The sequence below is a fragment of the Oncorhynchus mykiss genome, chromosome 26, assembly GCF_013265735.2.
Source record: "Oncorhynchus mykiss isolate Arlee chromosome 26, USDA_OmykA_1.1, whole genome shotgun sequence".
In the NCBI taxonomy this organism is placed as follows: Eukaryota; Metazoa; Chordata; class Actinopteri; order Salmoniformes; family Salmonidae; genus Oncorhynchus; species Oncorhynchus mykiss.
The window spans coordinates 38373861-38401223 of NC_048590.1; the positions used below are offsets into that span (position 1 = coordinate 38373861).

Genomic DNA, 27363 nt, shown 5'->3' on the forward strand with positions numbered 1-27363 from the left:
AAACCAATCAGGTTAGTTTACATAGATTTTGGTGCGCTATGTCCCGCCCTCACCTTTGCCATGCGGCCAATAGGCCAACTCCCCTTACTGAAAGTAAGAGGCTGAATCATACACAGGTAGCTCAGAAAAATAGCGAGAGTGAAAAACAATTCTGGGCTTGTCATAGAGTTCGCGTGAAAGAAAACAGGGATTTTTTCAAATTTTCTTTACCAGTTAAACCAGTATCTCTGGATAGAACACGCTCAAGTACTTGATCAGGTAGAGTCTTTGGTCGAAATCTCTTTCGTGTCCTCTTGAATATAATCTTTCTTTCCCCTTATTCGTTTTCTTGACTTCAATTGAATTTCCAGACCTTTTGTTTGCTTCTCTTATCACTGGAAAAAGGTGGATCCTGGTGTTATTTTTATTTCATCTTTGCTTTTAATTGTAGTTTTACCCTTGTGGTCCCTGATGGCTTCGCACAGTGATACTCTGGTGGTGTTCTTTGGGGCAACAGCTGGTGCAAATGGGGGTAAACTGGGTTCGGATGAGAGGGAAATAATTCTCTTGGTGTGGCAAATTGTGGATCTACATGAGAAAAAGGTACGGACTTTCTCACCCGTTGTAAAGGTTTCTTCTTGAATTCTTAGTGTTTTTGTGTCTAAGTAGTGGATTCATGTTTTAACTTGACAGCTGACATATTAATCAACAAAGGTATGCGTTCTGTAATTATTTGTGGGTCACAGTTTTAAAAGTGCGCATGGGCCTCAACTAATCCAACCGATAGGCTCATGGGTGTGTAGCTTACACCTGTCAGATTTAACTTCAGTGAAATGCTTTAAATATATGTTGAAAGAAAGCATACCTTTTTGGTTATATGTCAACGCCTTGACATTGGCAACTGTGCGTTGACAATTAACTGCTTTGTTTGACAATTAACTGCTTGTTTGATGGTCTGAGTTCATAAAATTGGCCTGTCATGTTTAGTGCTGACTTGGGTAATTATTTGCGTTTTCACCAAACTGTACTCTGTAGTTTATAACTAAAATGGGTGGCACATGCCATGGTGAAACAACGATTCCGTTCACAGGTTGGGAAACTTCAGAGACGTCTTGTGAAGCCCGACTCTTTGGAGTTGACAGACCAGAGTAAAGAGGAGACTGGGCTGTCTGTGGAGGAACTCTACAAGGCTGAACCTCTGGACAAAGTTCTGCAACAGGTGAGACTGATTAGGCTACTGGTGAAGATTCCTGTTCAGGCCCTAAAACATTTTAGGACTCAAATCTGGAGTCTTGTCCTTTGCTTTCCTGCATTCTCCGACTTAAATATTTTAAACCTGACTCAAAGAAAAGCTGAAGATGCTGAACAAAGCATTTCATCTCTAATATGATAATGGCTGAACTTTAACTGGCAAAAACAGCCATGCATGATAAGACTGACAGCATTCAAATGGTCTGTGTCACCAACCACCTGGAGGGAGGTAACAGGACAAGCTTGATGAAGCTTTAAGTAAATGTCAAGGTGTGTTGATTTTTCTCAACAAATGGAAACCCCTGAAAGGTATCTGACCTTTACAAATTATTCCACTTGGTTTGGCTGCTGTTTGGCCTATTAAACTCTGACAGGTTGTGAGTAGTTCAATCCAAAATGGTATCCTATTCCCTATAGTGCACTACTTTTAACCAGAGCCCTATGAGAATAGGGTGTCTTTTGGGACCGGCTCAGTGTAGTTGCTGGTTTGAGTAGGCTTGCTTGGCTAAAGCAGTGACTGCCGTGGGGTTGAGGTAGGGACGGGGAGGCAAGCATGTCTAGTCTTGTCCCAGACTGATGCGAGCTGCTGACATCTGGAAGACTGAATGTTTACTTGGGAATGCAAAGAAATACCCCTGCTGGGTAGAGAGGACGGAGAGAGAGAAAGTGTGGGAATGACAGAGACCCCTTGCCATAGCCCAGCACCTGTTTTCTCAGGCCAGGTAGTTGTGAGATAAGGCAGTCTGTTCCTGTTTATGATGACCAGGATGTAAAAGTGTTTTCAGGTTCCACCTCCCCTGGTATGTTTTGACAAAAGAAGGGCTTATGTTGCCAAACGTGTTTCTCAACCGCTCTGTCTGCCTGCAGTGTTGAGAGTATTTGTATGCACTCTGTAGGTAGATAGTTACACCGAATCCCATCCCCGCCCCCAGCAGTATTTCAATCATTGAAAACCCCATATTACCAGGCTCTCCTTGTGATTTAGGGTTACGATTAGAGATGCTGTCTGACTCAATGCTGTGGTCCTCTCCCATGCAACAAGCAGGTTTGTTGAAGTGATCAGTTATTCCTCAACAACATTTTGCAACATAGCGCCTGAGTTTGACAGTGCTCTTGCTGTTGACACACTATAGATTTAGAGTAGATCCGTACTGCAAGATGCTCTCACTGCTGATTGCTGAAGTAATCTCTAGTTTGAGTTTCTATACCTGCAAGCCGTCCCAATTCATTTGTTTTGTGGGTCTGTGGACCCTTTAAAGATTAACCAGAAAAATCCATTTTTTACTGGCTTACCTCTGTCTGCTAGGTCACTTTCTCTTGCCATTGGTCAGGTTTAGTTTATTTATTTGTCTCTATTGATTTAAGTCAGGCAGTCAGTGGAGGAATGGAGACATTCAGCTAATGTGAGTCATACGAGAGACTGCCTTTGGGGTTGTAGGTAGGAATAGCTAACTAACCTAGCAGAGACCATATCTCAGTGGACCTGTCAATGTCATAAGGCCAGAGTAGCCAAGCCAAGGATGCAGATTTGAAGAAATCTTTCACCAAAGAAAACAGTCTGAGATAGAGAGAGATAGAGATTAGAGCTGGGCTGCACCCTTTCCATTGGGGGAGGGGGGGGGGACGACTTTAAATAACTACTGTTCCTTGTGGGCTTGTAGCCTGCCTTCGATTCAGCATATCAACAAGTTTCTCTCCCTAAGATTGAGTTTATAAAAATAAAGTCAGAATCCTGTTGTAGTTTCTCTAACTGTTCTCAGATCAATGGGTTTGTCTGGAAGACATTTGGGATTTTGACTCATTGAACCCCAGTCAGTCTTAGGCCCTCGCTTATTAGGGCCAGTATTGAGTGTGAAGAGCCTCAGATCAGTGCAGTGATAGTACACAGGCTCTGACATGCTCTGTTCCAGGGACCCCGGAGCAAAGCGTGTTCAGCTCTCTGTGCTGCTAAGTCTCTCTCATAGGTGGGGCAGCGTCACCCTGTTCCAGGTTGTGAAGGCACTGGGGCAGGTGCACAGCAGAAGCAGATAATGAAAGATAGTGCCAGCAGCAATAAAACACTCCCTCGGTCTTCTCCCTTCCTGCTCTCCAACAGCATTGTACCTTGTAGAGAACAAGCCAGAGGATCCTCTACAGAGCCAGGATTGTAAACATCTAATCTCCACAGTCCAGTCATAAAATGACTAAAGTTTGGGACAGTGGTGTGACTGTAACAGGCCTAGCCATGAGTACTGCCTGGTACTCTCTACTCCCTTATCATGAGCCTCATCACCACCCCTGCTCTACTCCTCTCCATGGGTCCAGTCTCAACACCATGCAAACACACCAGCTATAGCTTATACTACAGAGCAAACACAGATGGGGCCAGGTTCAAGGGTAAACTCCTACCTCATACTCACCCATGGCACAGTGCAACAGAGAACCTTCCATTGGGGGAAAATGAAACCAATGGTAATCAATGAATGGTTTGGCTGGCCAGGTCAGGTATATTACAGTGACCGTCTATGCACGTTCTCATTTGTTGCATGTTGACATTTCCTATTCTGACAGCCTTGCTGCTAGTGTTGGCATATTTATCAAGACCTGTTTCCTTTGTTAGGTCTGTCCTGTTGGACATGTTTGCTCTAATAGTATGCTGGTTTGGCAGAGAGGATAGAGTAAAGGGTGTGTCGCTTAGTTCCTTAACCATTTGTTTCTATTCCTTATCCTGCTGCTGGTTGTGCAAGGTGAGGCTGCATAGATGTGAAAACAGCCGTGAGCTAACAAACACCACACCTCACCCACCATGCATTAGGTTGAACACAACTACCTTCACATCCTGCTCTGTTCCTGCTTGTACGTGTGTGTGGAGAGGGTTCTTGGTAACTAAACAAATGTGATAGATATTTGCATGTCAGTGTCTGAGGTGACAGAAGAATGTTTAATATCCGATGGCTTCTGAGAATGATGCTCTACCCCCCGAAACAGAGGAATAATTTTGAATTCCACAGCGCCTCAACCTGTGCTGTTTTGTTCCTCTCTTTGTCACATACTCAACTGTGTCAGTCTAGACTTTCCTTGACTAATATCCGTCCTATTATCTATTGGACTACTTAAATGACTGGCATCTATACCATAGATGTTACCAGATACATTACCGTATCTGTTGATACCCCTATGACATACAGTGTATCATCTGTCATGGCTCCCAGATGATGAGTCATTGACCTCTGGATCCTTGGCAGCCAGTCTTTTCAGAGAAAGCCAGTCAGTTGTCTTAGGGGCCTATCTGACCGGTCCACCTTAGCCAATGAGCTTCCTGTGTGTATCTGTGCTTCCCTAACCCAGATGTTATCACACTATGGTGAAATGTAGCGTACCAGGCCCTGAAGTGGCATGGGATCCCACAGCTCCACGTGGCAAGACAGACCTGCCCAACAACCCAGCATCTTGGTCCCGGTCACCACGAGGACTCAAACATCTCATCCCTTTTAGGGTGTGATAGGTTCAGGATAGCTGTAGGCAATAGATGCAATGAAGGGTTCAACAAAACTCTATTTTTTTTTGTAGTCTCAATACAATGCATATGATGGTATAGGGGGCCTAGTGTTGTTCTGTCCAGTGTGATGGTGTTTGTGGGTAACGGCAAGTGAGTTGAAATAAGAGCCCCTCATTAACATAATTATTTCCTTCAAGTTGAACTCCCGGGTGGCTCAGCAGTCTAAGGCACTGCATCTCAGTGCAAGAGGTGTCACTACTAGAGGTCGCCCGAATATTATTTTTCAACACCGATACCTATTTATTTATAATAATGACAATTACAACAATACTGAATGAACACTTATTTTAACTTAATATAATACACCAATAAAAATCTGTGAAATACTGAACCATAAAGTCTTTTATCTAACGGGTGGTAATAAGTCTAAAGTCTAAATATTCCTGTTACATTGCACAACCTTTAATGTTATGTCATAATTACGTAAAATTCTGGCAAATTAGTTTGCAATGAGCCAGGCTGCCCAGGCTGTTGCATATACCCTGACTCTGCATGCAATGAACGCAAGAGAAATGACACAATTTCACCTGGTTAATATTGCCTGCTAACCTGGATTTCTTTTAGCTAAATATGCAGGTTTAAAAATATATACTTCTGTGTATTGATTTTAAGAAAGGCATTGGTGTTTATGGTTAGGTACAGTCGTCCAACGATTGTGCTTTTTTCGCAAATGCGCTTTTGTTAAATCATCCCCCAATGTTGCATCGATTATATGCAACGAAGGACACGCTAGATAAATTAGTAATGTTATAACTTAGATTATGAATGATTGTTTTTTATAAGATAAGTTTAATGCTAGCTAGCAACTTACCTTGGCTTCTACTGCATTCGCGTAACAGGCAGGCTCCTCGTGGAGTGCAATAAGAGGCAGGTGGTTAGAGCGTTGGACTAGTTAACTGTTAGGTTGCAAGATTGGATCCCCCGAGCTGACAAGGTGAAAATCTGTCGTTCTGCCCCTGAACAAGGCAGTTAACCCACCGTTCCTAGGCCGTCATTGAAAATAAGTTGTTCTTAACTGACTTGCCTAGTTAAATAAAGGTATAAAAAATTGGAAAAATCAGCGCTCAAAAATACAGATTACCGATTGTTATGAAAACTTGAAATCGGCCCTAATTAATCGGCCATTCCGATTGGTTCGAATCCAGGCTGTATCACATTCAGCCATGATTGGCAGTCCCATAGCGCGGCGCATAATTGACCCAGCGTCGTCCGGGTTTGGCCGCAGTAGGCCGCCATTGTAAAAAAAATATTTGTTCTTTTAACTGACTTGCCTAGAAATTAGCCTCACTGACTCACAATTAGTCACTAACGACCATTAGATCTTCTGGACAGATAACGTGATAAGTAGTAGCTAAACAAACCACGAATTGGTGAATAGTTTATTAGAAATGGAAAGAGTATTTGAGAAGTGTTGCCTATTTTGATGTAAAGGTATCTACATATATTTCAGGATGTTGTGTATCAGAATTCATAAAAATAGTTTTGAGAACACAACTTGTCCAAAAAGTGGTTTCTTGGCACAACTTAAATTGAGCCACCTACACATGTTTGTACTGAATGAAGTATTACCACTACCTTTTTCAAAACCATGCCCATCTTTATTTCCAAAACCCAATTCAACACAATCAAAATAGCTTTTTTTGTATTTTAACACGAGCTTAACACCTAACAAACACTTGAGCCCATAGACTGGAGCTCTCTGTTAAGGGTGTCAGTTATTTATTTTACTGTTGCAGCCGACGTATATACTGTTGCGTCGTCAGTGTACATAGACACACATGCTTTATTAAAGGTCACTGGAATATCATTAGTGAAAGGCCATTATTGTTAAGGTACACCACACTCAACCAAGTTTGTTATAGAGGCTTCTGTGCTGGGTTTAGGACCTCATATTGAAACTTAGAGACCCCAACTTATGTATAGAACAATCTTAAAATGACCTACTGTGGTTTAGACACAAGCATAATGAAACCTCTTAACACAATACATTAATTTGACTTGGTGAAAATGTATATCTTTTTGACCTAACTTGCTTACCACTTTTTCCATGTGGTTTCTTCCTTCACAGACTCAATAAAATTATGACCTCTTCCTCAAAATTTGATCAGATGATACATTTTATGTGTGGTTTCTGAGAAACAAGGGTGGCTCAACTTACCCCACTCTCCCCCAATAGACAGGATACCAAAACTATATCCTCAAAGAAGGAAGCCAGCCTAGCTAGAAATACAATTGGCAGCACTAACTGGCAAATTGGAGAGGTCAGTTTGTTGGTTGAGGTGATGGTGAGGTGTTATGTCTGACTGTTAAAAGACACCAGTAATGTTTACACAACACTAGTAATGGGCCACATTAAATGCAATGATTATTACTGAACACAGACCTATTTCGGAGTCCCTGCTGTGGGGCATGGTAAGTGTTTTATAGGGCCTAGTGATTGGCAAACATTGTTTTATAGGAAGCGAAGCAGCGGCTGGTTTCTCTGGCTGGGGTTGGTTGTTTTCCCCTTTCCTGTCTGTTTGGTCTGGTTGTGACTGTTGGTCTAACTGCTAAGTGAAATCCTCCCTGTTCCAGGTGCTGATTAGCACCACAATCCCTCTTGTCTGCTTCCTTGCTATGAAAACACCTGAAAAAAACTATTCACATTGGTCAATCTCAGGACGCCTCCCTACCTGTTCTTCCCCCAGAAAACACAAACCTACCTGTTCAGGGAACTTGTTCGTACCAGTTAGCCTAAAGACTTGGCCTATTTAAAGGGTTAACGGTTAGAAACGCTGTGCTAATTCTTATGGGAGAGAACTCCCAGAGCACTATTATTCTAAAACAAACCAAGCATAAAAACCTTTGTAGTTAGCAGTTTGCTGCAGCAGAGCATAATTAATCAGTACTGTGTTACTCTGTGGTTGCTCATAGGTGACATTGGCACTCCCATGTTTGTCTGCTGGGCTCAAGTGGTTTACACTGGATCTCTAAAAGACCATAGGGAGCTACTTGGCTGATAACCAACAAAGTAAAGGCATACTTTAGTTTTGTTTGTGTGTGTGTGTGTGTGACTCATTGTATGTTCTCACAATAACTCTCCTCTTGTATCTTTCTTCATTCTCTCCCTACAGTTCCAGCAGTCCGTCTCAGCGGAGTTGAAGGCTCTGGGCAGAAGCTCCTACACACTGTGTGTCGACGGGCCCCTCATCATACGACAGGCCCTTCACCCTGAGGTCTCCAAGAAGGTATTGAGTGGCCCTTGATTTTCTAACCTACCATTCAGGGAAAATGTAGCAATTTTGATAGAAAATATAATTGCCCTTATTTACTGACCAAGTTAGGGGAATTTCCACCACATATAGAGTTGAAGTCGGAAGTTTACATACACTTAAGGTTGAAGTCATTAAAACTCGTTTTTCAACCACTCCACAACTATAGTTTTGGCAAGTCAGTTAAGACATCTACTTTGTGCATGACGCAAGTAATTTTTACAATTGTTTACAGACAAATAATTTCACTTATAATTCACTATCACAATTCCAGTGGGTCAGAAGTTTACATGTACTAAGTTGACTGTGACTTTAAACAACTTCGAAAATTTCAGAAAATTATGTCATGGCTTAAGAAGCTTGTGATAGGCTAATTGACATAATTTGAGTCAATTGGAGGTGTACCTGTGGATGTATTTCAAGGCCTACCTTCCAACTCAGTGCCTCTGTGCTTGACATCATGGGAAAATCAAAAGAAATCATCCAAGACGTCAGAAAAATAAATTGTAGACCTTCAAGTCTGGTTCATCCTTGGGAGCAATTTCCAAACGCCTGAAGGTACCACATTCATTTGTACAAACAATAGTACGCAAGTATAAACACCATGGGACAACGCAGCCGTCAAACCGCTCAGGAAGGAGACGCGTTTTGTCTCCTAGATATGAACGTACTTTGGTGCGAAAAGTGCAAATCAATTCCAGAACAACAGCAAAGGACCTTGTGAAGATGCTGGAGGAAACGGGTACAAAAGTATGTATATCCATAGTTAAACAAGGCTGCTCAGCAAGGAAGAAGCCACTGCTCCAAAACTACTGTAAAAAAATACTGTTTGCAACTGCACATGGGGACAAAGATCATTCTTTTCGGAGAAATATCCTCTGGTCTGATGAAACAAAAATAGAACTGTTTGGCCATAATAACCATTTTATGTTTAGAGGAAAAAGGGGAAGCTTGCAAGCCAAAGAACACCATCCCAACCGTGAAACGTGGGGGTGCTTTGCTGCAGGAGGGACTGGTGCACTTCACAAAATAGATGGCATCATGAGGGAGGAAAATTAGGTGGATATATTGAAGCAACATCTCAAGACATCAGTCAGGAAGATAAAGCTTGGTCGCAAATGGGTCTTCCAAATGGACAATGACCCCAAGCATACTTCCAAAGATGTGGCAAAATGGCTTAAGGACAACAAAGTCAAGGTATTGGAGTGGCCATCACAAAGCCCTGACTGCAATCCTATAGAAAATTTGTGCGCAGAACTGAAAAAGCGTGTGCGAGCAAGGATGCCTACAAACCTGACTCAGTTACACCAGCTCTGTCAGCAGGAATGGGCCAAAATTCACAACTTATTGTGGGAAGCTTGTGGAAGGCTACTCAAAACATTTGACCCAAGTTAAACAATTTAAAGGCAATGCTACCAAATACTAATTGAGTGTATGTAAACTTCTGACCCACTGGGAATGTGATGAAAGAAATAAAAGCTGAAATAAATTATTCTCTCTACAATTATTCTGACATTTCACATTCTTAAAATAAAGTCGTGATCCAAACTGACTTAAGATAGCACATTTTTACCAGGATTAAATGTCAGGAGTTGTGAAACTGAGTTTAAATGTATTTGGCTAAGGTGTATGTAAACTTCTGACTTCAACTGTTTCATACATACATGCATACACACACACAGTACCGTTCAAACGTTTGGGGGCACTTAAATTTCCTTGTTTTTTTAAAGAAAAGCGCCATTTTTTTTTTTTTGTCTAATAAAATTAAATTGATCAGAAATGCAGTGTAGACATTTTTAATGTTGTAAATGACTATTGTAGCTGGAAATGGCTGAGGAAAAAAAAAGGACTATCTTCTTAGGCGTACAGAGGCCCATTATCAGCAACCATCACTCCTGTGTTCCAATGGCACGTTGTGTTAGCTAATCCAAGTTTATTTTTAAAAGGCTAATTCGATTATTAGAAAACCCTTTTGCAATTATGTTAGCACAGCTGAAAACTGTTGTTCTGATTAAAGAAGCAATAAAACTGGCCTTCTTTAGACTAGATGAGTATCTGGAGCATCAGCATTTGTGGGTTCGATGACGGGCTCAAATGGCCAGAAACAAAGAACTTTCTTCTGAAACTCATCAGTTTCTTGGCAATTTCTCACATGGAATAGCCTTCCTTTCTCAGAAAAAGAATATACTGAAGATCTCGTACAATGCTGTGTACTACTCCCTTGACAGAATAGCACAAACTGGCTCTAACCAGAATAGAAAAAATGGGAGGCCCCGGTGCACAACTGAGCAAGAGAACAAGTGCATTAGTGTCTAGTTTTAGAAACAGGCATTTCCAGCTACAATAGTCATTTCTGACGTTAACAATAGCTACACTGTATTTCTGATCAATTTGTTATTTTAATGGACAAAAAATGTGCTTTAAAAAACACTGACAATGCTATAATTCAGTTCAGATAATGAGTCTGGTATTTGTTTGTGTATGTTCTTTACATTTGACCTTTTAGCCACGTGTGTAAGTTGTAATTCCTGGGTCACAGTTAGCAGTATGTCTCCTGTGCTTGTGTTGAGCAGTAACGTCATCATCTGCACAGGAATGCTAGCTATCCACACAATCATCCGTAGATGGCGTCATGTCATCTGTTTTCCCCGCTTTATCTCATCACCTCTTTATGCCACCTATTCCTGTCTCCCTTCATTGCATCACTCCTATTATCCCTTATTTTCATGAGGTCTGTCTACAGAGTACGCTACTATTCAGTGAATGTTGAATGGACTAATGACTGACCTACCTGTTGTGTGTCTGTTTCAGAACCTGGTCCTGCCGGAGTGTTTCTACTCCTTTGTGGATGTGAGGAAAGAGTTTCACAAATGTTGTCCCAATGCTGGACAGGTCCAGGACCTAACACTGCCCTCTATGCTAGAATGTAAGTCGGAGTCAGATGAAATGTAATCTCATCTGTTCCTAGTACTTATATAAATGACTGATAAAACATCCTTACATGTGTGTAGATGTGTGCATCCCAGAACTTCCCCTGTCAGAGCAGGTGATGGGGCTGAAGGAGGTGAGGTGTATGGTCCAGCTCTCCCTGCACATCCTGGCTGAGCCATACAGTAAGTCTATACATCTCTCTCCTCTTTTGCTATCGCATTTCCCCCCACTCTCTGTCTGTGCCAGTCCCACCTGGCCACCCCACAGCCCTGTCAATCTCTCTACGTTAGGTGGCTAACAGGAATGCTGCTGAAGTTGCAAGCTGGCAGGCCAGACCTGTTGAGCATGAAACAACCTGGCAGCATGGAGCAACACTTAAAAACAACATTTGTTGTATTGTTCAGTCTGAATATAAGTGAAGTTGATTGGCTTCTGTTGGCGGATCCAATGTCAAGCCTAATGTGAAGTTATTTTTTATCAGTATGGTCCTTTTGATTGTAAATGTGGATAGAAGTTTGATCCATATTGTAAATTAGTGTTTGAATCTCTTGCAGACCACAAATTCTCATGCTTTGAAGCTGTGAAGTACAAGCTTGAATCGGGAGCATGGTATGTATATTGTGCATCGACTTCATGTAACCTCACTCAACCAGGTTGTGTGGCCACGTCTCTATACTAAACCTGTTGTTTAGTGTTTACTGCAGTTGAAGCCTAACCAACCGTCCCTCCCATGTTCAGAGCCAGGCTCGTAGCATTGATTACAGCAACAAGGGAAACCACAAGCGTGTCATTAAACCACTCCAACTTTGCCATTAAGTACTTAACTGGCTATCCAGTAGCACCACACAAATCTCACTACGGTGTCCGATACCCATTGCCCTGACAACCCCTGGCATGTGTGTTTCCGTGTTAGAGTACTGTGAAGTAGACTGTTAAACTGCATAAGTCCCAATTTTTACCATGTCTCTCTCTGATGAAGACAACTTACTGAAACACTTTGGTTTTTAACAATATAGAAGTACTATTCAAGTCCATTTACATTGTCTTCAAGAGTTTGTGAACATGACTTTCTCTGTCTCATGCAGCATTGAGTTTAGTGTGTAACTGTTAAACACCGTTCCCCATGTTGACTGTGCCCCCCTGGTTTGTCTCCTGCAGCAGTAAGACTGAGCCAGTGGACAGTGAGACAGTGATCAGAGCCAGGGGGTTGCCATGGCAATCCTCTGACCAGGACATCGCCCGCTTCTTCAAGGGCCTCAACATCGCCAAGTATGTTACCAAAACATGACTGTGTGTCATGTGATTAAGCCACGGTTCCACTGACAATTGGCGACTAATACCCACAGGATGTTGTACATGCAGCTTCGCCTCCATAAAGGGTCAAATTGTTCTGACCTTTCCTCCAACCTCTCCCTGTGTATTTCAGGGGTGGTGTGGCCCTCTGTCTGAACGCGCAGGGCAGGAGGAACGGTGAAGCCCTGGTTCGGTTCATCAACCAGGAGCACAGAGACCTGGCCCTGGAGAGACACAAACACCACATGGGCAGCAGATACATTGAGGTCAGCATCCGTATAACACAGCAGCCCCTACATCTAACACAGCAGCCCCTACATCTAACACAGCAGCCCCTACATCTAACACAGCAGCCCCTACATCTAACACAGCAGCCCCTACATCTAACACAGCAGCCCCTACATCTAACACAGCCATACTAATGCTGTTGCTTCACTAATGGATCCAATACCGTTACAGCATCAGCTATGCAGCCAATACTGTTACAGATGAAAAAAGTGTCATGCTTTCCAACTGTAGCACAATGCATGTTGCATTGGTCAGATGAAAGGCCATTTGGAGTTGCTAAAAGTCTCCTCTCATCCTCACAGGTATACAAAGCCACAGGAGAGGAATTCCTCAAGATCGCTGGAGGTCAGATTTCAGACTTTTTTTCCCCTTCCCTCTCTTCCCTTGACTAGAGGGACTTTCCCTGTTCCTCCGCCCTGTACCACTCCAGTTGCCTGGCTTATCCTGGGGGAATGAAAGGTGCTTTGTGGGCCTCACCCCTCAGAGGCTAGTTGGAGGAAGGTAACTTTACCCCTGGCCGACAGTGTCTCACCTCATCCTCCCGGCGGCCATTGAAAGGCCCAGCTCAGGGCCATACAAAGGGGGCGTGAATAGACAAAGAGCAGAGCTGATACAGGAGAGAGAACAGGGGGAGAGACTAGTGTCTGTCTGTGGACTCTAGCCAGTCGACTGGAGTTCAATAATATCTGTCAAGACATTAGACTTTCAGCAGATACTGTTTGCCCTAGACTCTGACTCACTGCTCTTGTTTTAACGTCGACTCTTGTATTTTAAAGTGATGTAATGCGTTTTAGCATTTTATTTATTAGTGGCAATAAGCAACAATAATTTGCGTGTTAAAGGGACCAAGTAATTAGCTAAAGGTCTTACTTCTCACTTATAGCTAACTCTGTTTCCTCTCCCTCTGTGTGACTGTAGGCACATCCAACGAGGTGGCCCAGTTCCTGTCCAAGGAGAACCAGGTGATCATCAGGATGAGGGGTCTTCCCTTCACCGCCTCTCCCCAGGACGTGTTGACCTTCCTGGGGGCCGACAGCCCCGTGACGGACGCCAGCGACGGCCTACTCTTCGTAAAGTACCCTGACGGGCGGCCCACAGGCGACGCCTTCGTCCTGTTCTCCTGTGAAGAGTACGCTCTGAACGCCCTGAAGAAACACAAGCAGATCCTGGGCAAGAGATACATTGAGCTGTTCAGAAGCACTGCAGCAGAGGCCCAACAGGTAAAACACATCACAGTCACTGTTTATAGGTGTAGTAGAATGTAGAGCTGTTCAGAAGCACTGCAGCAGAGGTCCAACAGGTAAAACACATCACAGTCACTGTTTATAGGTGTAGTAGACTGTCACTATGAGGTAGAGTTGTTCACACAGGTTCAGTGTAGTAGAATGTAGAGCTGTTCATAAGTACTGCAGGTGAGGTCCAACAGGTAAAACACATCACAGTCACTGTTTATAGGTGTAGTAGAATGTAGAGCTGTTCATAAGTACTGCAGGTGAGGTCCAACAGGTAAAACACATCACAGTCACTGTTTATAGGTGTAGTAGAATGTAGAGCTGTTCATAAGTACTGCAGGTGAGGTGCAACAGGTAAAACACATCAGTCACTGTTTATAGGTGTAGTAGAATGTAGAGCTGTTCATAAGTACTGCAGGTGAGGTCCAACAGGTATGGCATCTAGGGACTCAATGGGGTTTCTTTACTACTTAACCTACTATCAGAGATGCATCAAGCTATTCCCTTGTACTGCAGCCAAGGTGCAACAGTTACATTATAGTAGACCGTCACTGAGGTAGAGATGCTTAGAGCGTTTTAAAGACAGTTGAGGTCCAACAGGTACAGTGTTCTAGGCACTGCCTGTCATTTGAGATCATTTCTTTAGAAAGGAGGACTACTGGCGATGAACCTCTTTCTCCATATTTAACCAGTTCTCTAATTTGTTGTGCAATGACTATTGTGTTTACAGTGTAAGACATGACTAAAGTTGAAGGACTATACGTGACACAGCATAGAATGCGGTCCCCATGAGTCAGTTTGCTGGAGGATGGTACTTGTGTCGTGACACAGGAGTTGTTTGTTTGACTATTATATCAGAGCCTCTTGTAAATGAATGTCAACATGACTCAACACCACAGGAACAGCAATATAATGAAGTCGGTGCCGACTTTGTCGTCTAACCTTTTGACCTCTGCCCTCTGTTAGGTCCTAAACCGTTACATGTCCACCCCTCTGATCTCCACGCTGCCGTCCTCTTCCATGGTCCCTATGCCGGTCTTGGCCACGCCCCCTTACCTGGCGACTGGCAGCACGCGGGACTGTGTTCGTTTGCGAGGTCTACCCTACACCGCTGCTATAGAGGATATACTGGAGTTCATGGGAGAACACACTATTGATATTAAACCACATGGAGTTCATATGGTGCTCAACCAACAGGTACTGGTTGGTACACACACACACCATGGTACTTTCACTCGTCTTATATGAAATACTTAGTGTAGATGAAGTGATGGGTACAAGCCGAGGATTCGGAAGCAGCTCTACACTATTGAGATGTGACAAGTTCCCACCCTAACCCTTCCATCAGAGCATCATTCTCATCTCTAACCTCCCTCTCCTCTCCAGGGTCGTCCCTCAGGTGACGCCTTCATTCAGATGAGGTCAGCTGACAGGGCGTTCATGGTGGCCCAGAAGTGCCACAAGAAGATGATGAAGGACCGCTATGTGGAGGTGTTCCAGTGTTCTACTGAGGAGATGAGCTTCGTCCTGATGGGAGGAACACTGAACCGCAGCGGCCTGTCCCCTCCACCCTGCAAACTACCCTGTAAGTCCATAATACACCTAGCTGAATCACTGCATGTCCCATTGATGTTTCAGAACATATCATGTAAACAGGAGAATATGTAGCAAGGACAGCAGGACAAGTAGCTTTCAGAAATGCTTGTTTATTATTAAAACGGACATGTTTCAGTCAATGTTATGCCTTTTTTTGATGGTTTGTTCAGGGAACATACACTGCTCAAAAAAATAAAGGGAACACTTAAACAACACAATGTAACTCCAAGTCAATCACACTTCTGTGAACTCAAACTGTCCACTTAGGATGCAACAATGATTGACAATAAATTTCACATGCTGTTGTGCAAATGGAATAGACAACAGGTGGAAATTATAGGCAATTAGCAAGACGGTTCTGCAGGTGATAACCACAGACCACTTCTCAGTTCCTATGCTTCCTGGCTGATGTTTTGGTCACTTTTGAATGCTGGCGGTGCTTTCACTCTAGTGGTAGCATGAGACGGAGTCTACAACCCACACAATTGGCTCAGGTAGTGCAGCTCATCCAGGATGGCACACCAATGCGAGCTGTGGCAAGAAGGTTTGCTGTGTCTGTCAGCGTAGTGTCCAGGGCATGGAGGCGCTACCAGGAGACAGGCCAGTACATCAGGAGATGTGAAGGAGGCCGTAGGAGGGCAACAACCTAGCAGCAGGACCGCTACCTCTGCCTTTGTGCAAGGAGGAGCAGGAGGAGCACTGCCAGAGCCCTGCAAAATGACCTCCAGCAGGCCACAAATGTGCATGTGTCTGCTCAAACGATCAGAAACAGACTCCATGAGGGTGGTATGAGGGCCCGACGTCCACAGGTGGGGGTTGGGCTTACAGCCCAACGCCGTGCAGGACGTTTGGCATTTGCCAGAGAACACCAAGATTGGCAAATTCGACACTGGTGCCCTGTGCTCTTCACAGATGAAAGCAGGTTCACACTGAGCACATGTGACAGACGTAACAGTCTGGAGACACCGTGGAGAATGTTCTGCTGCCAGCAACATCCTCCAGCATGACCGGTTTGGTGGTGGGTCAGTCATGGTGTGGGGTGGCATTTCTTTGGGGGGCTGCACAGCCCTCCATGTGCTCGCCAGAGGTAGCCTGACTGCCATTAGGTACCGAGATTAGATCCTCAGACCCCTTGTGAGACCATATGCTGGTGCGGTTGGCCCTGGGTTCCTCCTAATGCAAGACAATGCTAGATCTCATGTGGCTGGAGTGTGTCAGCAGTTCCTGCAAGAGGAAGGCATTGATGCTATGGACTGGCCCGCCCGTTCCCCAGACCTGAATCCAATTGAGCACATCTGGGACATCATGTCTCGCTCCATCCACCAACGCAACCACGTTGCACCACAGACTGTCCAGGAGTTGGCGGATGCTTTAGTCCAGGTTTGGGAGGAGATCCCTCAGGAGACCATCAGGAGCATGCCCAGGCGTTGTAGGGAGGTCATACAGGCACGTGGAGGCCACACACACTACTGAGCCTCATTTTGACTTGTTTTAAGGACATTACATCAAAGTTGGATCAGCCTGTAGTGTGGTTTTCCACTTTAATTTTGAGTGTGACTCCAAATCCAGACCTCCATGGGTTGATACATTTGTTTTCCATTGATCATTTTTGTGTGATTTTGTTGTCAGCACATTCAACTATGTAAAGAAAAAAGTATTTAATAAAAATATTTCATTCATTCAGATCTAGGATGTGTTATTTTAGTGTTCCCTTAATTTTTTTGAGCAGTGTATTACACAGGCAGGGTTGGCTGTAGTAATTATGCCCTCCCATATTAGTTGTAACACACCCATTAAAACTCTGAAGGGTTTGTTTGCATACACATGGTTAAAGTGGGTGTGTCTATCTATCCCAGTGTACTTTGTTCTATTAGTGCCCTGTTGCTATAGAGATTATATTCCTGCTTATCATATCACTAGAAGGCAGTGCACACTCTTGGTGTGGCTATTGGCTGTTGTGAATTCTGATGGCCACACTTTGAGAGCAGTTGCTCAAATGGCTGTTTGTTTGCTGTAAACTTTGTTTCCATTTATTCAACCTCATGTTTGACAACTGTAATCTCACTGGCTTGACCTGGAGTTATGGCAGTCACTCACTCGGGTTGCCAGGTTGGTGACATGGTGTACCTGGGAACGCTCAGCCCAACAAGGTCACTCGGCGCCTTCAGCCCAACAAGGTCACTTGAGTTGCCAGATTGGTTTGGGGAGTGTACCTGCAAACCCACCCTCAGCCCACAAGGTCACTTGAGTTGCCAGATTGGTTTGGGGAGTGTACCTGCAAATCCACCCTCAACCCACAAGGTCATCTGACTGTGTTTTGTGTCAATGTGGCAACAGACCCATACAGCCTGTTTGTGTGTAAATACACAACCTCCCTACATCCCTCACTGTGTTTATGTTGTAGGGTTAGGGTAACATCAAGGACAGAACTGGAGCAACTGAGTAGAATACTACCTTGAGGCTTTTATGTGACTAACAGTCTTATCAATCATATGTAAAACTAGAGTTTTTCCTAGGGACCATGCTTCTGCATTGCTTGGGCTTTGGGGTTTTAGGCTGGGTTTCTGTGTAAGCACCCGGTGACAACTGCTAATGTAAAAAGGGCTTTATAAATACATTTGATTGATGTTGTATGCCGCTGGGAGCTGTGTGATGGTTCAGCGTGATGTTTGATGTGCAGGCTTAGGCATGATGGTGTAGTAATATTGAGGTTATGATAAGGATCCAATGTTCCTGTGTGGTTGTATCTGAGATTCTGAACTTCGCTCTCTGTCCTCTCCCCAGGTCTGGCTCCTCCGGCCTATGCTGCGTTCCCTTCTCCTGCCATGCTCTCTGAGGCTGCTCTGTACCAGCCCCCCCTACTGGCCACCCCCAGAACACCCCAGCCCCCACACAGCCCCCACCCCACCCCCACCCTAGCCTACTACCCACCACAGCACCACCCTGCACAGCTCTACATGAACATGAACATGAACTACACTGCGTACTACCCCAGGTTAGTGTGAACTACACTGCGCACTACCCCAGGTTAGTGTGAACTACACTGCGCACTACCCCAGGTTAGTGTGAACTACACTGCGCACTACCCCAGGTTAGTGTGAACTACACTGCGCACTACCCCAGGTTAGTGTGAACTACACTGCGCACTACCCCAGGTTAGTGTGAACTACACTGCGCACTACCCCAGGTTAGTGTGAACTACACTGCGCACTACCCCAGGTTAGTGTGAACTACACTGCGCACTACCCCAGGTTAGTGCGAAATACACTGCGCACTACCCCAGGTTAGTGCGAACTACACTGCGCACTACCCCAGGTTAGTGCGAACTACACTGTGCACTACCCCAGGTTAGTGCGAACTACACTGCGCACTACCCCAGGTTAGTGTGAACTACCCCAGGTTAGTGTACAAACCACACAACCATTTCCTTCTCGGGTTTTGTCAATATGAACTGTACATCCTCTTTTGTCATGTGTGTTTCATGTATGTATGCAGTTCAAAGTGCCATGTTTGGTATTGATTTTGACACTGGAACATCTTCTGAATAATGTACACTTGCTTCCAAAGAAAGAAAAATAAATGTGTTTCTCTCTCGCTCTAGCCCCCCAGTCTCTCCCTCCACGATGAGCTACTTTGCGTCTCCTCCAGGGTCAGTAGCGTTAGCGGCCCAGCAGCCCCATGCCCAAGGCCACGTTGCCTCTCCCATGATGCCCCAGCACGGCGCTCTAGTTAGGATGCAGGGTCTGCCCTACAACGCCGGGGTCAAAGACATCCTCAGCTTCTTCCAGGGATACCAGGTCAGAACCTCCAATATGACCCCCAATACTAACCTTTCTTTTTCCTCCATAGTCCCCCCTCCCTCTACCCCAGTCTCCTTAGTTCCAGTCTCCCCAGCCCCCGTCTCAAACTCCATTGCAGTTTAATGTCTCTTGGTTGATTTCTTTGCCACTCTTTTTTTGTGTATTGTCCCTTTCATATACAAAGATCCCACAATTTTACCATGCCAGCTTTTTTTGTGGGGGTAAAAAAACATGGCAAATTAAAAGCCACCTAAGACCTAGTCATGATTCCTGCATGTTCAGATGCTGTAACCAAAATACAGGTATTGGGTCTGTGTGATTGGTTCTCTGCTTTTATTCAGGTAAATTCATAAACACTTCCATTGTTTTAACACCTCCCCTAATTTGAAATGCAAACAGCCCCCATGGTTTAACAACATCCCTGCCAGTTACTCACTGACATGTATAAAAGGAGTATACCTGCAAATGAGTTGGAAATAAGGGGCTGTTTGAAAGGGGCTCATATAAACATTACCTTGTGGTATGTTACCTGTAAAAATACATCTTCTGTCTGGTTTAGGAGCTGTCGGTTAGAGTCCTGCATCTGGTCACCTCCCTACGGTTGACCTGCAAAAAAAAATCAGCTAGCGGGTGCAATGAAAAAGTTATTTCAACCCACGGGTCGGCTCGCGGTTCAGAACAATTATTTTGCTGGTCGGAAGCATTTTAAATCAAGATAATATATTTTTTTACAAACCCTGGAGGTTATTGTGTTGCGAATTCCATTCTGTGAGCGGTGAGGCAGACATGTAGGCTACCAGCCATGCACGCAGTGGATCAGGGAACTGTCCATTGTGTGGTGCTGAAACTTGTGTTTTATCCCCCCACGTGAATATGTTGCCAAGTGTACTTCCCCTGGCTAGCCTAGCTCACGTGAAAAAGGCTAACGTAGGCCTAACCGGAGAAATAAAAAGGTTCTGAAATACACCATAGTGGAACCAGGACAACAACCTGGTAGATGGAGTGGCTATGCAGACAGCAGAACTTGCAAGCAGGTATTTGTTTAAGGTGGGCCAATTCAGTTTAATATCAGTTAATTCAGGCTTTCGTTCATTTGGACCATACGCAGGCCATATGAAGTTTAAACCGGGGCGCTGGTTAAAGTTTGAGTAGGCTATAGCCTATAAATGTATTATTGCAGCCTATATTCGATTCTTGGAATTGTTTAAGTTTCAATTCAATTATTTGATTATCTAAACAATCTTGAATGTTAAGGTTTTGTCAGCTCTTGGCAATTCTATGCAGGTGGATCAGGTTGAGGAGAAAAATCTTTCGTCAGATGGGGCTCTGAATTGGTTTTGGGCGGGTGCGGCTCCAGAACTGACCCGTGTAGGACTCTACTGTCGGTACATTGTATGGCTTGTGTTACATAACATCTGCAAATTGTGTAAATTTTATCACGGGTGCAGTGAAATGCTTATGTTTCTAGCTCCAACAGTGCAGTAGTATAAAACAAGACACACAAATGAAGAAATACCTGGACAAACTGTCCAAACCCTTCTTATTCATGAATAGCATATTTGTATAATTCCCCCACCTCATGACAAAACCATCTTTGTTTAACTACAAGCCTGTAGGCAAACCCATCATTCAGAACTGAACAGTCTGTGTGCTCATATATTAGCAACCAGAATGCTTTACTGCAACACAAACCATGGTTCAGCACTGCAGCATATTCAATAAGGGACGTGTGCACTTGTGCTCTCCCCTTCTCTTGCTTCTCCCTCATTGGCTGACTGGCTGAGTAGGCGGAGTGAGTCTACAGAGGAGGTATGAACTGAACTCTCACAGTACTGTGACTGACTGGGCTGGTTGGGCAGGTGTATTAGGTGTTCTAGCCTGAGGATACTGGGATGGGACTGAGGTGTTTTTGTTAAAGGTTTGGGTCTCTTTGTGCTCTTAAAGGTTTGTTTAGAAAAGTTTTTAATGTCGTGTGTGTGTGTGTGTTTTCCTCGGGGCTAACTCTAAGCTCCCAGCATGTGAGAACACCTGACCAGTTACTGTAGGGCTTTACAGTCCTACACACTGTGTATGCTAAAGAGAGAGTGTTGCTGAATTCAGTCCTGACTCTTGGCTAAACCACTGTAAACTCATCCTGACCGGTTATCCCCTGGTTTCTGCTATCTGGATCAATTAGAAACTTGTTGTGCTGTCTGACTGAGCACTCAGTTTGGGTGAGGAACTGTTCTGAGTGGTGGATTGGTGTCTTACACTACAAGTGTAATGTATGCATGTACAGTTGAAGTCAGAGGTTTACATACACTTAGGTTGGAGTCATTAACTTGTTTTCAACCACTCCACACATTTCTTGTTACAAACTATAGTTTTGGCAAGTCGGTTAGGAGGTCTACTTTGTGCATGACACAAGTCATTTTTTCCAACCATAGTTTACAGACAGATTAATTCACTGTATCACAATTCCAATGGGTTAGAAGTTTACATACACTAAGTTGACTGTGCCTTTAAACAGCTTGGAAAATTCCAGAAAATGTCATGGCTTTAGAAGCTTCTGATAGGTACACCTCTAGTTGACGTCATTTAGCCTGTGGATGTATTTCAAGGCCTACTTTCAAATGCGGTGCCTCTGCTTGACATCATGGGAAAATCAAAAGAAATCAGCCAAGACCTCAGAATTTTTTTTGTGGACCACTATTCTGGGTCATCCGTAGGAACAATTTCCAAACGCCTGAAGGTACCACATTCATCTGTACAAACAATAGTACGCAAGTATAAACACCATGGGACCACGCAGCCGTCATACCGCTTAGGAAGGAGACACGTTCTGTCTCCTAGAGATGAACGTACTTTGGTGCGAAAAGTGCAAATCAATCCCAGAACAACAGCAAAGGACCTTGTGAAGATGCTGGAGGGAACAGGTACAAAAGTATCTATATCCATAGTAAAACGAGTCCTATATCGACATAACCTGAAAGACCGCTCAGCAAGGAGGAATCCACTGCTCTAAAACTGCCATAAAAAAGCCAGACTACGGTTTGCAACTGCACATGGGGACAAAGATTGTGTTTTTTGGAGAAATGTCCTCTGGTCTGATGAAACAAAAAATAGAACTGTTTGGCCATAATAACCATTGTTATGTTTGGAGGAAAAAGGGGGAAGCTTGCAAGCCAAAGAACACCATCCCAACCGTGAAGCACGAGGGTGGCAGTGTCATGTTGTGGGGATGCTTCGCTGCAGGAGGGACTGGTGCACTTCACAAAATAGATGGCATCATGAAGTAAAATTATGTGGATATATTGAAGCAACATCTCAAGACATAAGTCAGGAAATTAAAGCTTGGTTGCAAATGGGTCTTTCAAATGGACAATGACCCCAAGCATACTTTCAAAGTTGTGGCAAAATGGCTTAAGGACAACAGAGTCAAGGTATTGGAGTGGCAATCGCAAAGCCCTGACCTCAAGAACATTTGTGGGCAGAACTGTGTGTGCGAGCAAGGAGGCCTACAAACCTGACTGTTACACCAGCTCTGTCAGGAGGAATGGGCCACAATTCACCCAACGTATTGTGGGAAGCTTGTGGAAGGCTACCTGAAATGTTTGGTCCAAGTTAAACAATTTAAAGACAATGCTACCAAATACTAATTGAGTGCATGTAAACTTCTGACCCACTGGGAATGTGATGAATTAAATTATTCTCTCCTATTATTCTGACATTTCACATTCTTCAAATAAAGTGGTGATCCTAACTGACCTAAGACGGGAAATGTTTACTAGGATTAAATGTCAGGAATTGTGAAACTGAGTTTTTTTTAAATGTATTTGGCAAAGGTGTATGTACACTTCCGACTTAAACTGTATGTATAGTGGGACAAAAAAGTATTTAGTCAGCCACCAATTGTGCAAGTTCTCCCACTTGAAAAGATGAGAGGCCTGTAATTTTCATCATAGGTACACTTCAACTATGACAGACAAAATGAGAAAAAAAAATCCAGAAAATCACATTTGTAGGATTTTTAATGAATTTATTATTATGGTGGAAAATAAGTATTTGGTCACCTACAAACAAGCAAGATTTCTGGCTCTTACAGACCTGTAACTTCTTCTTTAAGAGGCTCCTCTGTCCTCCACTCGTTACCTATATTAATGGCACCTGTTTGAACTTGCTATCAGTATAAAAGACACCTGTCCACAACCTCAAACAGTCACATTCAAACTCTACTATGGCCAAGACCAAAGAGCTGTCAAAGAACATCAGAAACAAAATTGTAGACCTGCACCAGGCTGGGAAGACTGAATCTGCAATAGGTAAGCAGCTTGGTTTGAAGAAATCAACTGTGGGAGCAATTATTAGGAAATGGAAGACATACAAAACCACTGAAAATCTCCCTCGATCTGGGGCTCCACGCAAGATCTCACCCCGTGGGGTCAAAATGATCACAAGAACGGTGAGCAAAAATCCCAGAACCACACGGGGGGACCTAGTGAATGACCTGCAGAGAGCTGGGACCAAAGTAACAAAGCCTACCATCAGTAACACACTACGCCGCCAGGGACTCAAATCCTGCAGTGCCAGATGTGTCCTCCTGCTTAAGCCAGTACATGTCCAGGCCCGTCTGAAGTTTGCTAGAGAGCATTTGGATGATCCAGAAGAAGATTGGGAGAATGTCATATGGTCAGATGAAACCAAAATATAACTTTTTGGTAAAAACTCAACTCGTCGTGTTTGGAGGACAAAGGATGCTGAGTTGCATCCAAAGAACACCATACCTACTGTGAAGCATGGGGGTGGAAACATCATGCTTTGGGGCTGTTTTTCTGCAAAGGGACCAGGACGACTGATCCGTGTAAAGGAAAGAATGAATTGGGCCATGTATCATGACATTTTGAGTGAAAATCTCCTTCCATCAGCAAGGGCATTGAAGATGAAACGTGGCTGGGTCTTTCAGCATGACAATGATCCCAAACACACCGCCCGGGCAACGAAGGAGTGGCTTCGTAAGAAGCATTTCAAGGTCCTGGAGTGGCCTAGCCAGTCTCCAGATCTCAACCCCATAGAACATCTTTGGAGGGAATTGAAAGTCCGTGTTGCCCAGCAACAGCCCGAAAACATCACTGCTCTAGAGGAGATCTGCATGGAGGAATGGGCCAAAATACCAGCAACAGTGTGTGACAACCTTGTGAAGACTTACAGAAAACGTTTGACCTCTGTCATTGCCAACAAAGGGTATATAACAAAGTATTGAGAAACTTTGTTATTGACCAAATACTTATTTTCCACCATAATTTGCAAATCAATTCATAAAAAATCCTACAATGTGATTTTCTGGATTTTTTTTTCTCATTTTGTCTGTCATAGTTGAAGTGTACCTATGATGATAAATTACAGGCCTCATCTTTTTAAGTGGGAGAACTTGCACAATTGGTGGCTGACTAAATACTTTTTTGCCCCACTGTATGTTCCAAAGACAGTTTTTAGGTGGGTTGTTGGGGACTTGTGGTGTATCTACATTTAAGTGTGATTGTATTTATGTGCTGTGTGTGTATATAATGCTCTACCAAGTCCCCCTGTCTGACTGTGAACCTCATTACACTGTAGTACTCTCCTGAAGACTACAGCAGCATGGTTCAGATGAGTCGAGGACAGACCAGGAGTCTGATCCAGCCCAAAGAGTGGCTCTGTCTGTAGGGAGACTTGGGTAAGTTACCAGCCTACCCTGTACCTCACATGGCCCCCGTCTGCCTGCCTGCCTGCCTGCCTGCCTGCCTGCCTGCCGGTCCACCTGCTTAACGTCAAATCAAGAGTGTGCTCCAGAGTGACTCTTTCTGTTTCTCCTCGCTCGCTCGCTCTCTCCTTTCCTCTCCTCATCCATCTAGCCCTTGACCTGAGTGTGCTAACCTACTCCCACAGACTGATCAGGGGATTGCTTTTGGACTGTAGCTCTTCTAAAGGGAAGCATGCATTAGAAGGAATTGCATTGACCTGTGGTTTCTCGTCTGACTCATCCAACTCTACTGGGTTGATCAGTGCAGGATCTCCTCTCCAACTCTACTGGGTTGATCAGTGCAGGATCTCCTCTCCAACTCTACTGGGTTGATCAGTGCAGGATCTCCTCTCTTCTTTGCCAGATTGTGGCCCCCTGGTGTTGGGATGGTGCTAATGACTGAGCGGTGTGGCTTCTATCCCCTCTGTCTCTCTCTCTCTCTCCACGACTCTCTTCATCTCTCCTCCATCTCCTGTGGTTTGTTGCCTCCAGCTCCAGCCGGACGCCGTCCTCCTGTTGTACAACTTCAGCGGCCAGCGTAGCGGCGAGGCCCTGATCACCTTCCCCAGCGAGGAGTCAGCCAGGCGGGCCGTGGCTGAGCGCGCCAACCACCCCCTGTCTGGTCTCCCCGTCCGTCTGCTGGTGTGCTGCGACTGACCTCGATCAGCTGACCGCTACCATGGCGGGAGGAGTCGAGGACCACAACCACTGATTCCTTCTCCCTTGTCACTTCCTCTCCCTCCACTACTGATACAAACACACACGCACACACCTCCCCACAAACAATCTGCTGACTCTCCTCCCTCTTAGCCTCTTTCTCAAGCTCCCTCTCAACATTCATACACAGACCGACAGACACCTCTCCCCACAGAACTTGGTTGTACACATATTTATATTTGATGCACATCCTCCTTCCTGTGTGTCTGGTACTGCATAGAAGGGAAATCAGATGCTTGTTCCACTACTCCCTTTTCTAAAACTAGAAAAGACAAGGCCACTATGTACAGTAGTGAGAGCCACAGTAACATGCTGGATGCTGAGCTTAATGACAGCTACTTGTGTAACAGTGTTTGTTTCTGCTGTGAAAGCATTTGTATGGCATGCAATTATATTTAGAATAATATGTCCAAGCACTCTGTCTTTGTTACAATCCGAGTAGGCTAAGGCTCAATTAGCCAAAGTCTCATTTAGTTCTGTAGTATACTAACATGACAAATATTGATTCTTTGTTTAATCCAAAAAACTTCCTAAAATGTAGATTTTATTTAAATGTGAAAAGAGTTGGCTGTTCGTCTGCATGATCTTCAAGCAATATCCTTTAAAGGGAGTAGATCTCTGTGCCATCTGTTTTCTTCCAGACTATATTTGATAGAAAACCGTGTCCTTCTGCAGCATGCTTTCCATTCTCCCTTGTTTTTGGACTATCAAACTGTGTAAAAAAATGTATATTAAGAAAACGCTGAATGAGTGGTTCCTGTGACTGGGCTGCTGAGAACATTAGTCTGGTTTCTCATCTTTGCTATGCCTATATTACCCAGAGTGCAATAGCAGCCCCCTCTGTGGCTTGGCTGACCTCTGGTGGCTGATGGGAAAAAAATTGTTTCTTTTAAGCAAGTTTGAGACTTGACTTGTATGAATTTAACTACTGTATGTGTATATAACTGTTTGAATAAATACATAACTTTATTGCCCCAGTGTTTTAAATTGCCTTAATTTGTTCTGAACTGTGTCAATTAAATTCTATCGAAGATATACAGTAGTCTGTGACATGGTGGATGGTGTGCTTATTGACAACTAGTAACCTTTATTTTTGCTGTGAAAAGCATTTTTGAATGTATGGCATAATGCACCAATGAAATGTATTTTTACACTGGATTGAATTGGACAACTAGATGTCTCGAATCGTTAATGGCACATACAAATTCATAAATAAGGTGTTCTAGTAATCCCTATTAGTAGGCTGATCTAGTCAATTCCACATGTATATTCCAGTGTAGGTCTGGATGACTCCAATGAAATGAGGCCCTGCATAAAGTGATTTGTCTATCAGTGAAAAGGTGATCTCTTAAGGACCATCACCATCATTCCTCCCACACAACCAATTTATTAACACTGAACAAAAATGTAAACATGTGAAGTGTTGGTCCCATGTATCATGAGCTGAAATGAAAGCTCAGACATTTTCCATATGCACAAAAAGCTTATTTCTCAAATTTTGTGCACATAGTTTTTTTACATGTCGCAGATCAAGAAGCTGATTTAAAGAGCATGATCATTACACAGGTGCACCTAGTACTGGGGACAAAAGGCGACTCTAAAATGTCCACAACACAATGGCATTGATGTCAAGTTTTGAGGGAGTGTGCAATTGACATGCTGACTGCAAGAACGTTAATTTCTCTACCATAATCCACCAATGTCATTTTAGAGATTTTGGTAGTATGCC

At 43.9% G+C, this 27363-nt stretch overlaps 1 protein-coding gene across 3 annotated transcripts; it reads left to right on the plus strand.

Annotated features, from left to right (window-relative positions):
- Positions 1 to 80: 80 nt before the first annotated feature.
- Positions 81 to 26612, plus strand: LOC110506123 (epithelial splicing regulatory protein 2). 3 transcript variants are annotated; one of them, XM_036963858.1, is made up of 17 exons: positions 81 to 258; positions 431 to 582; positions 1070 to 1198; positions 7882 to 7995; positions 10831 to 10945; positions 11031 to 11132; positions 11505 to 11559; positions 12109 to 12219; positions 12377 to 12509; positions 12834 to 12876; positions 13450 to 13751; positions 14730 to 14960; positions 15150 to 15348; positions 18144 to 18354; positions 18961 to 19156; positions 20947 to 20968; positions 24752 to 24851. In XM_036963858.1, exons 2-16 carry the CDS (start codon positions 451 to 453, stop codon positions 20953 to 20955), a joined length of 2082 nt encoding a protein of 693 aa, XP_036819753.1. In that variant the 5' UTR covers positions 81 to 258; positions 431 to 450; the 3' UTR covers positions 20956 to 20968; positions 24752 to 24851. The 3 variants fall into 3 exon arrangements, with proteins under 3 accessions (XP_036819753.1, XP_036819751.1, XP_036819752.1); XM_036963857.1 differs by lacking the exon at positions 20947 to 20968 and adding an exon at positions 25410 to 26612 and having other exon boundaries at positions 82 to 258; XM_036963856.1 differs by lacking the exons at positions 20947 to 20968; positions 24752 to 24851 and adding an exon at positions 25410 to 26612.
- The last annotated feature ends 751 nt before the right edge of the window (positions 26613 to 27363 follow it).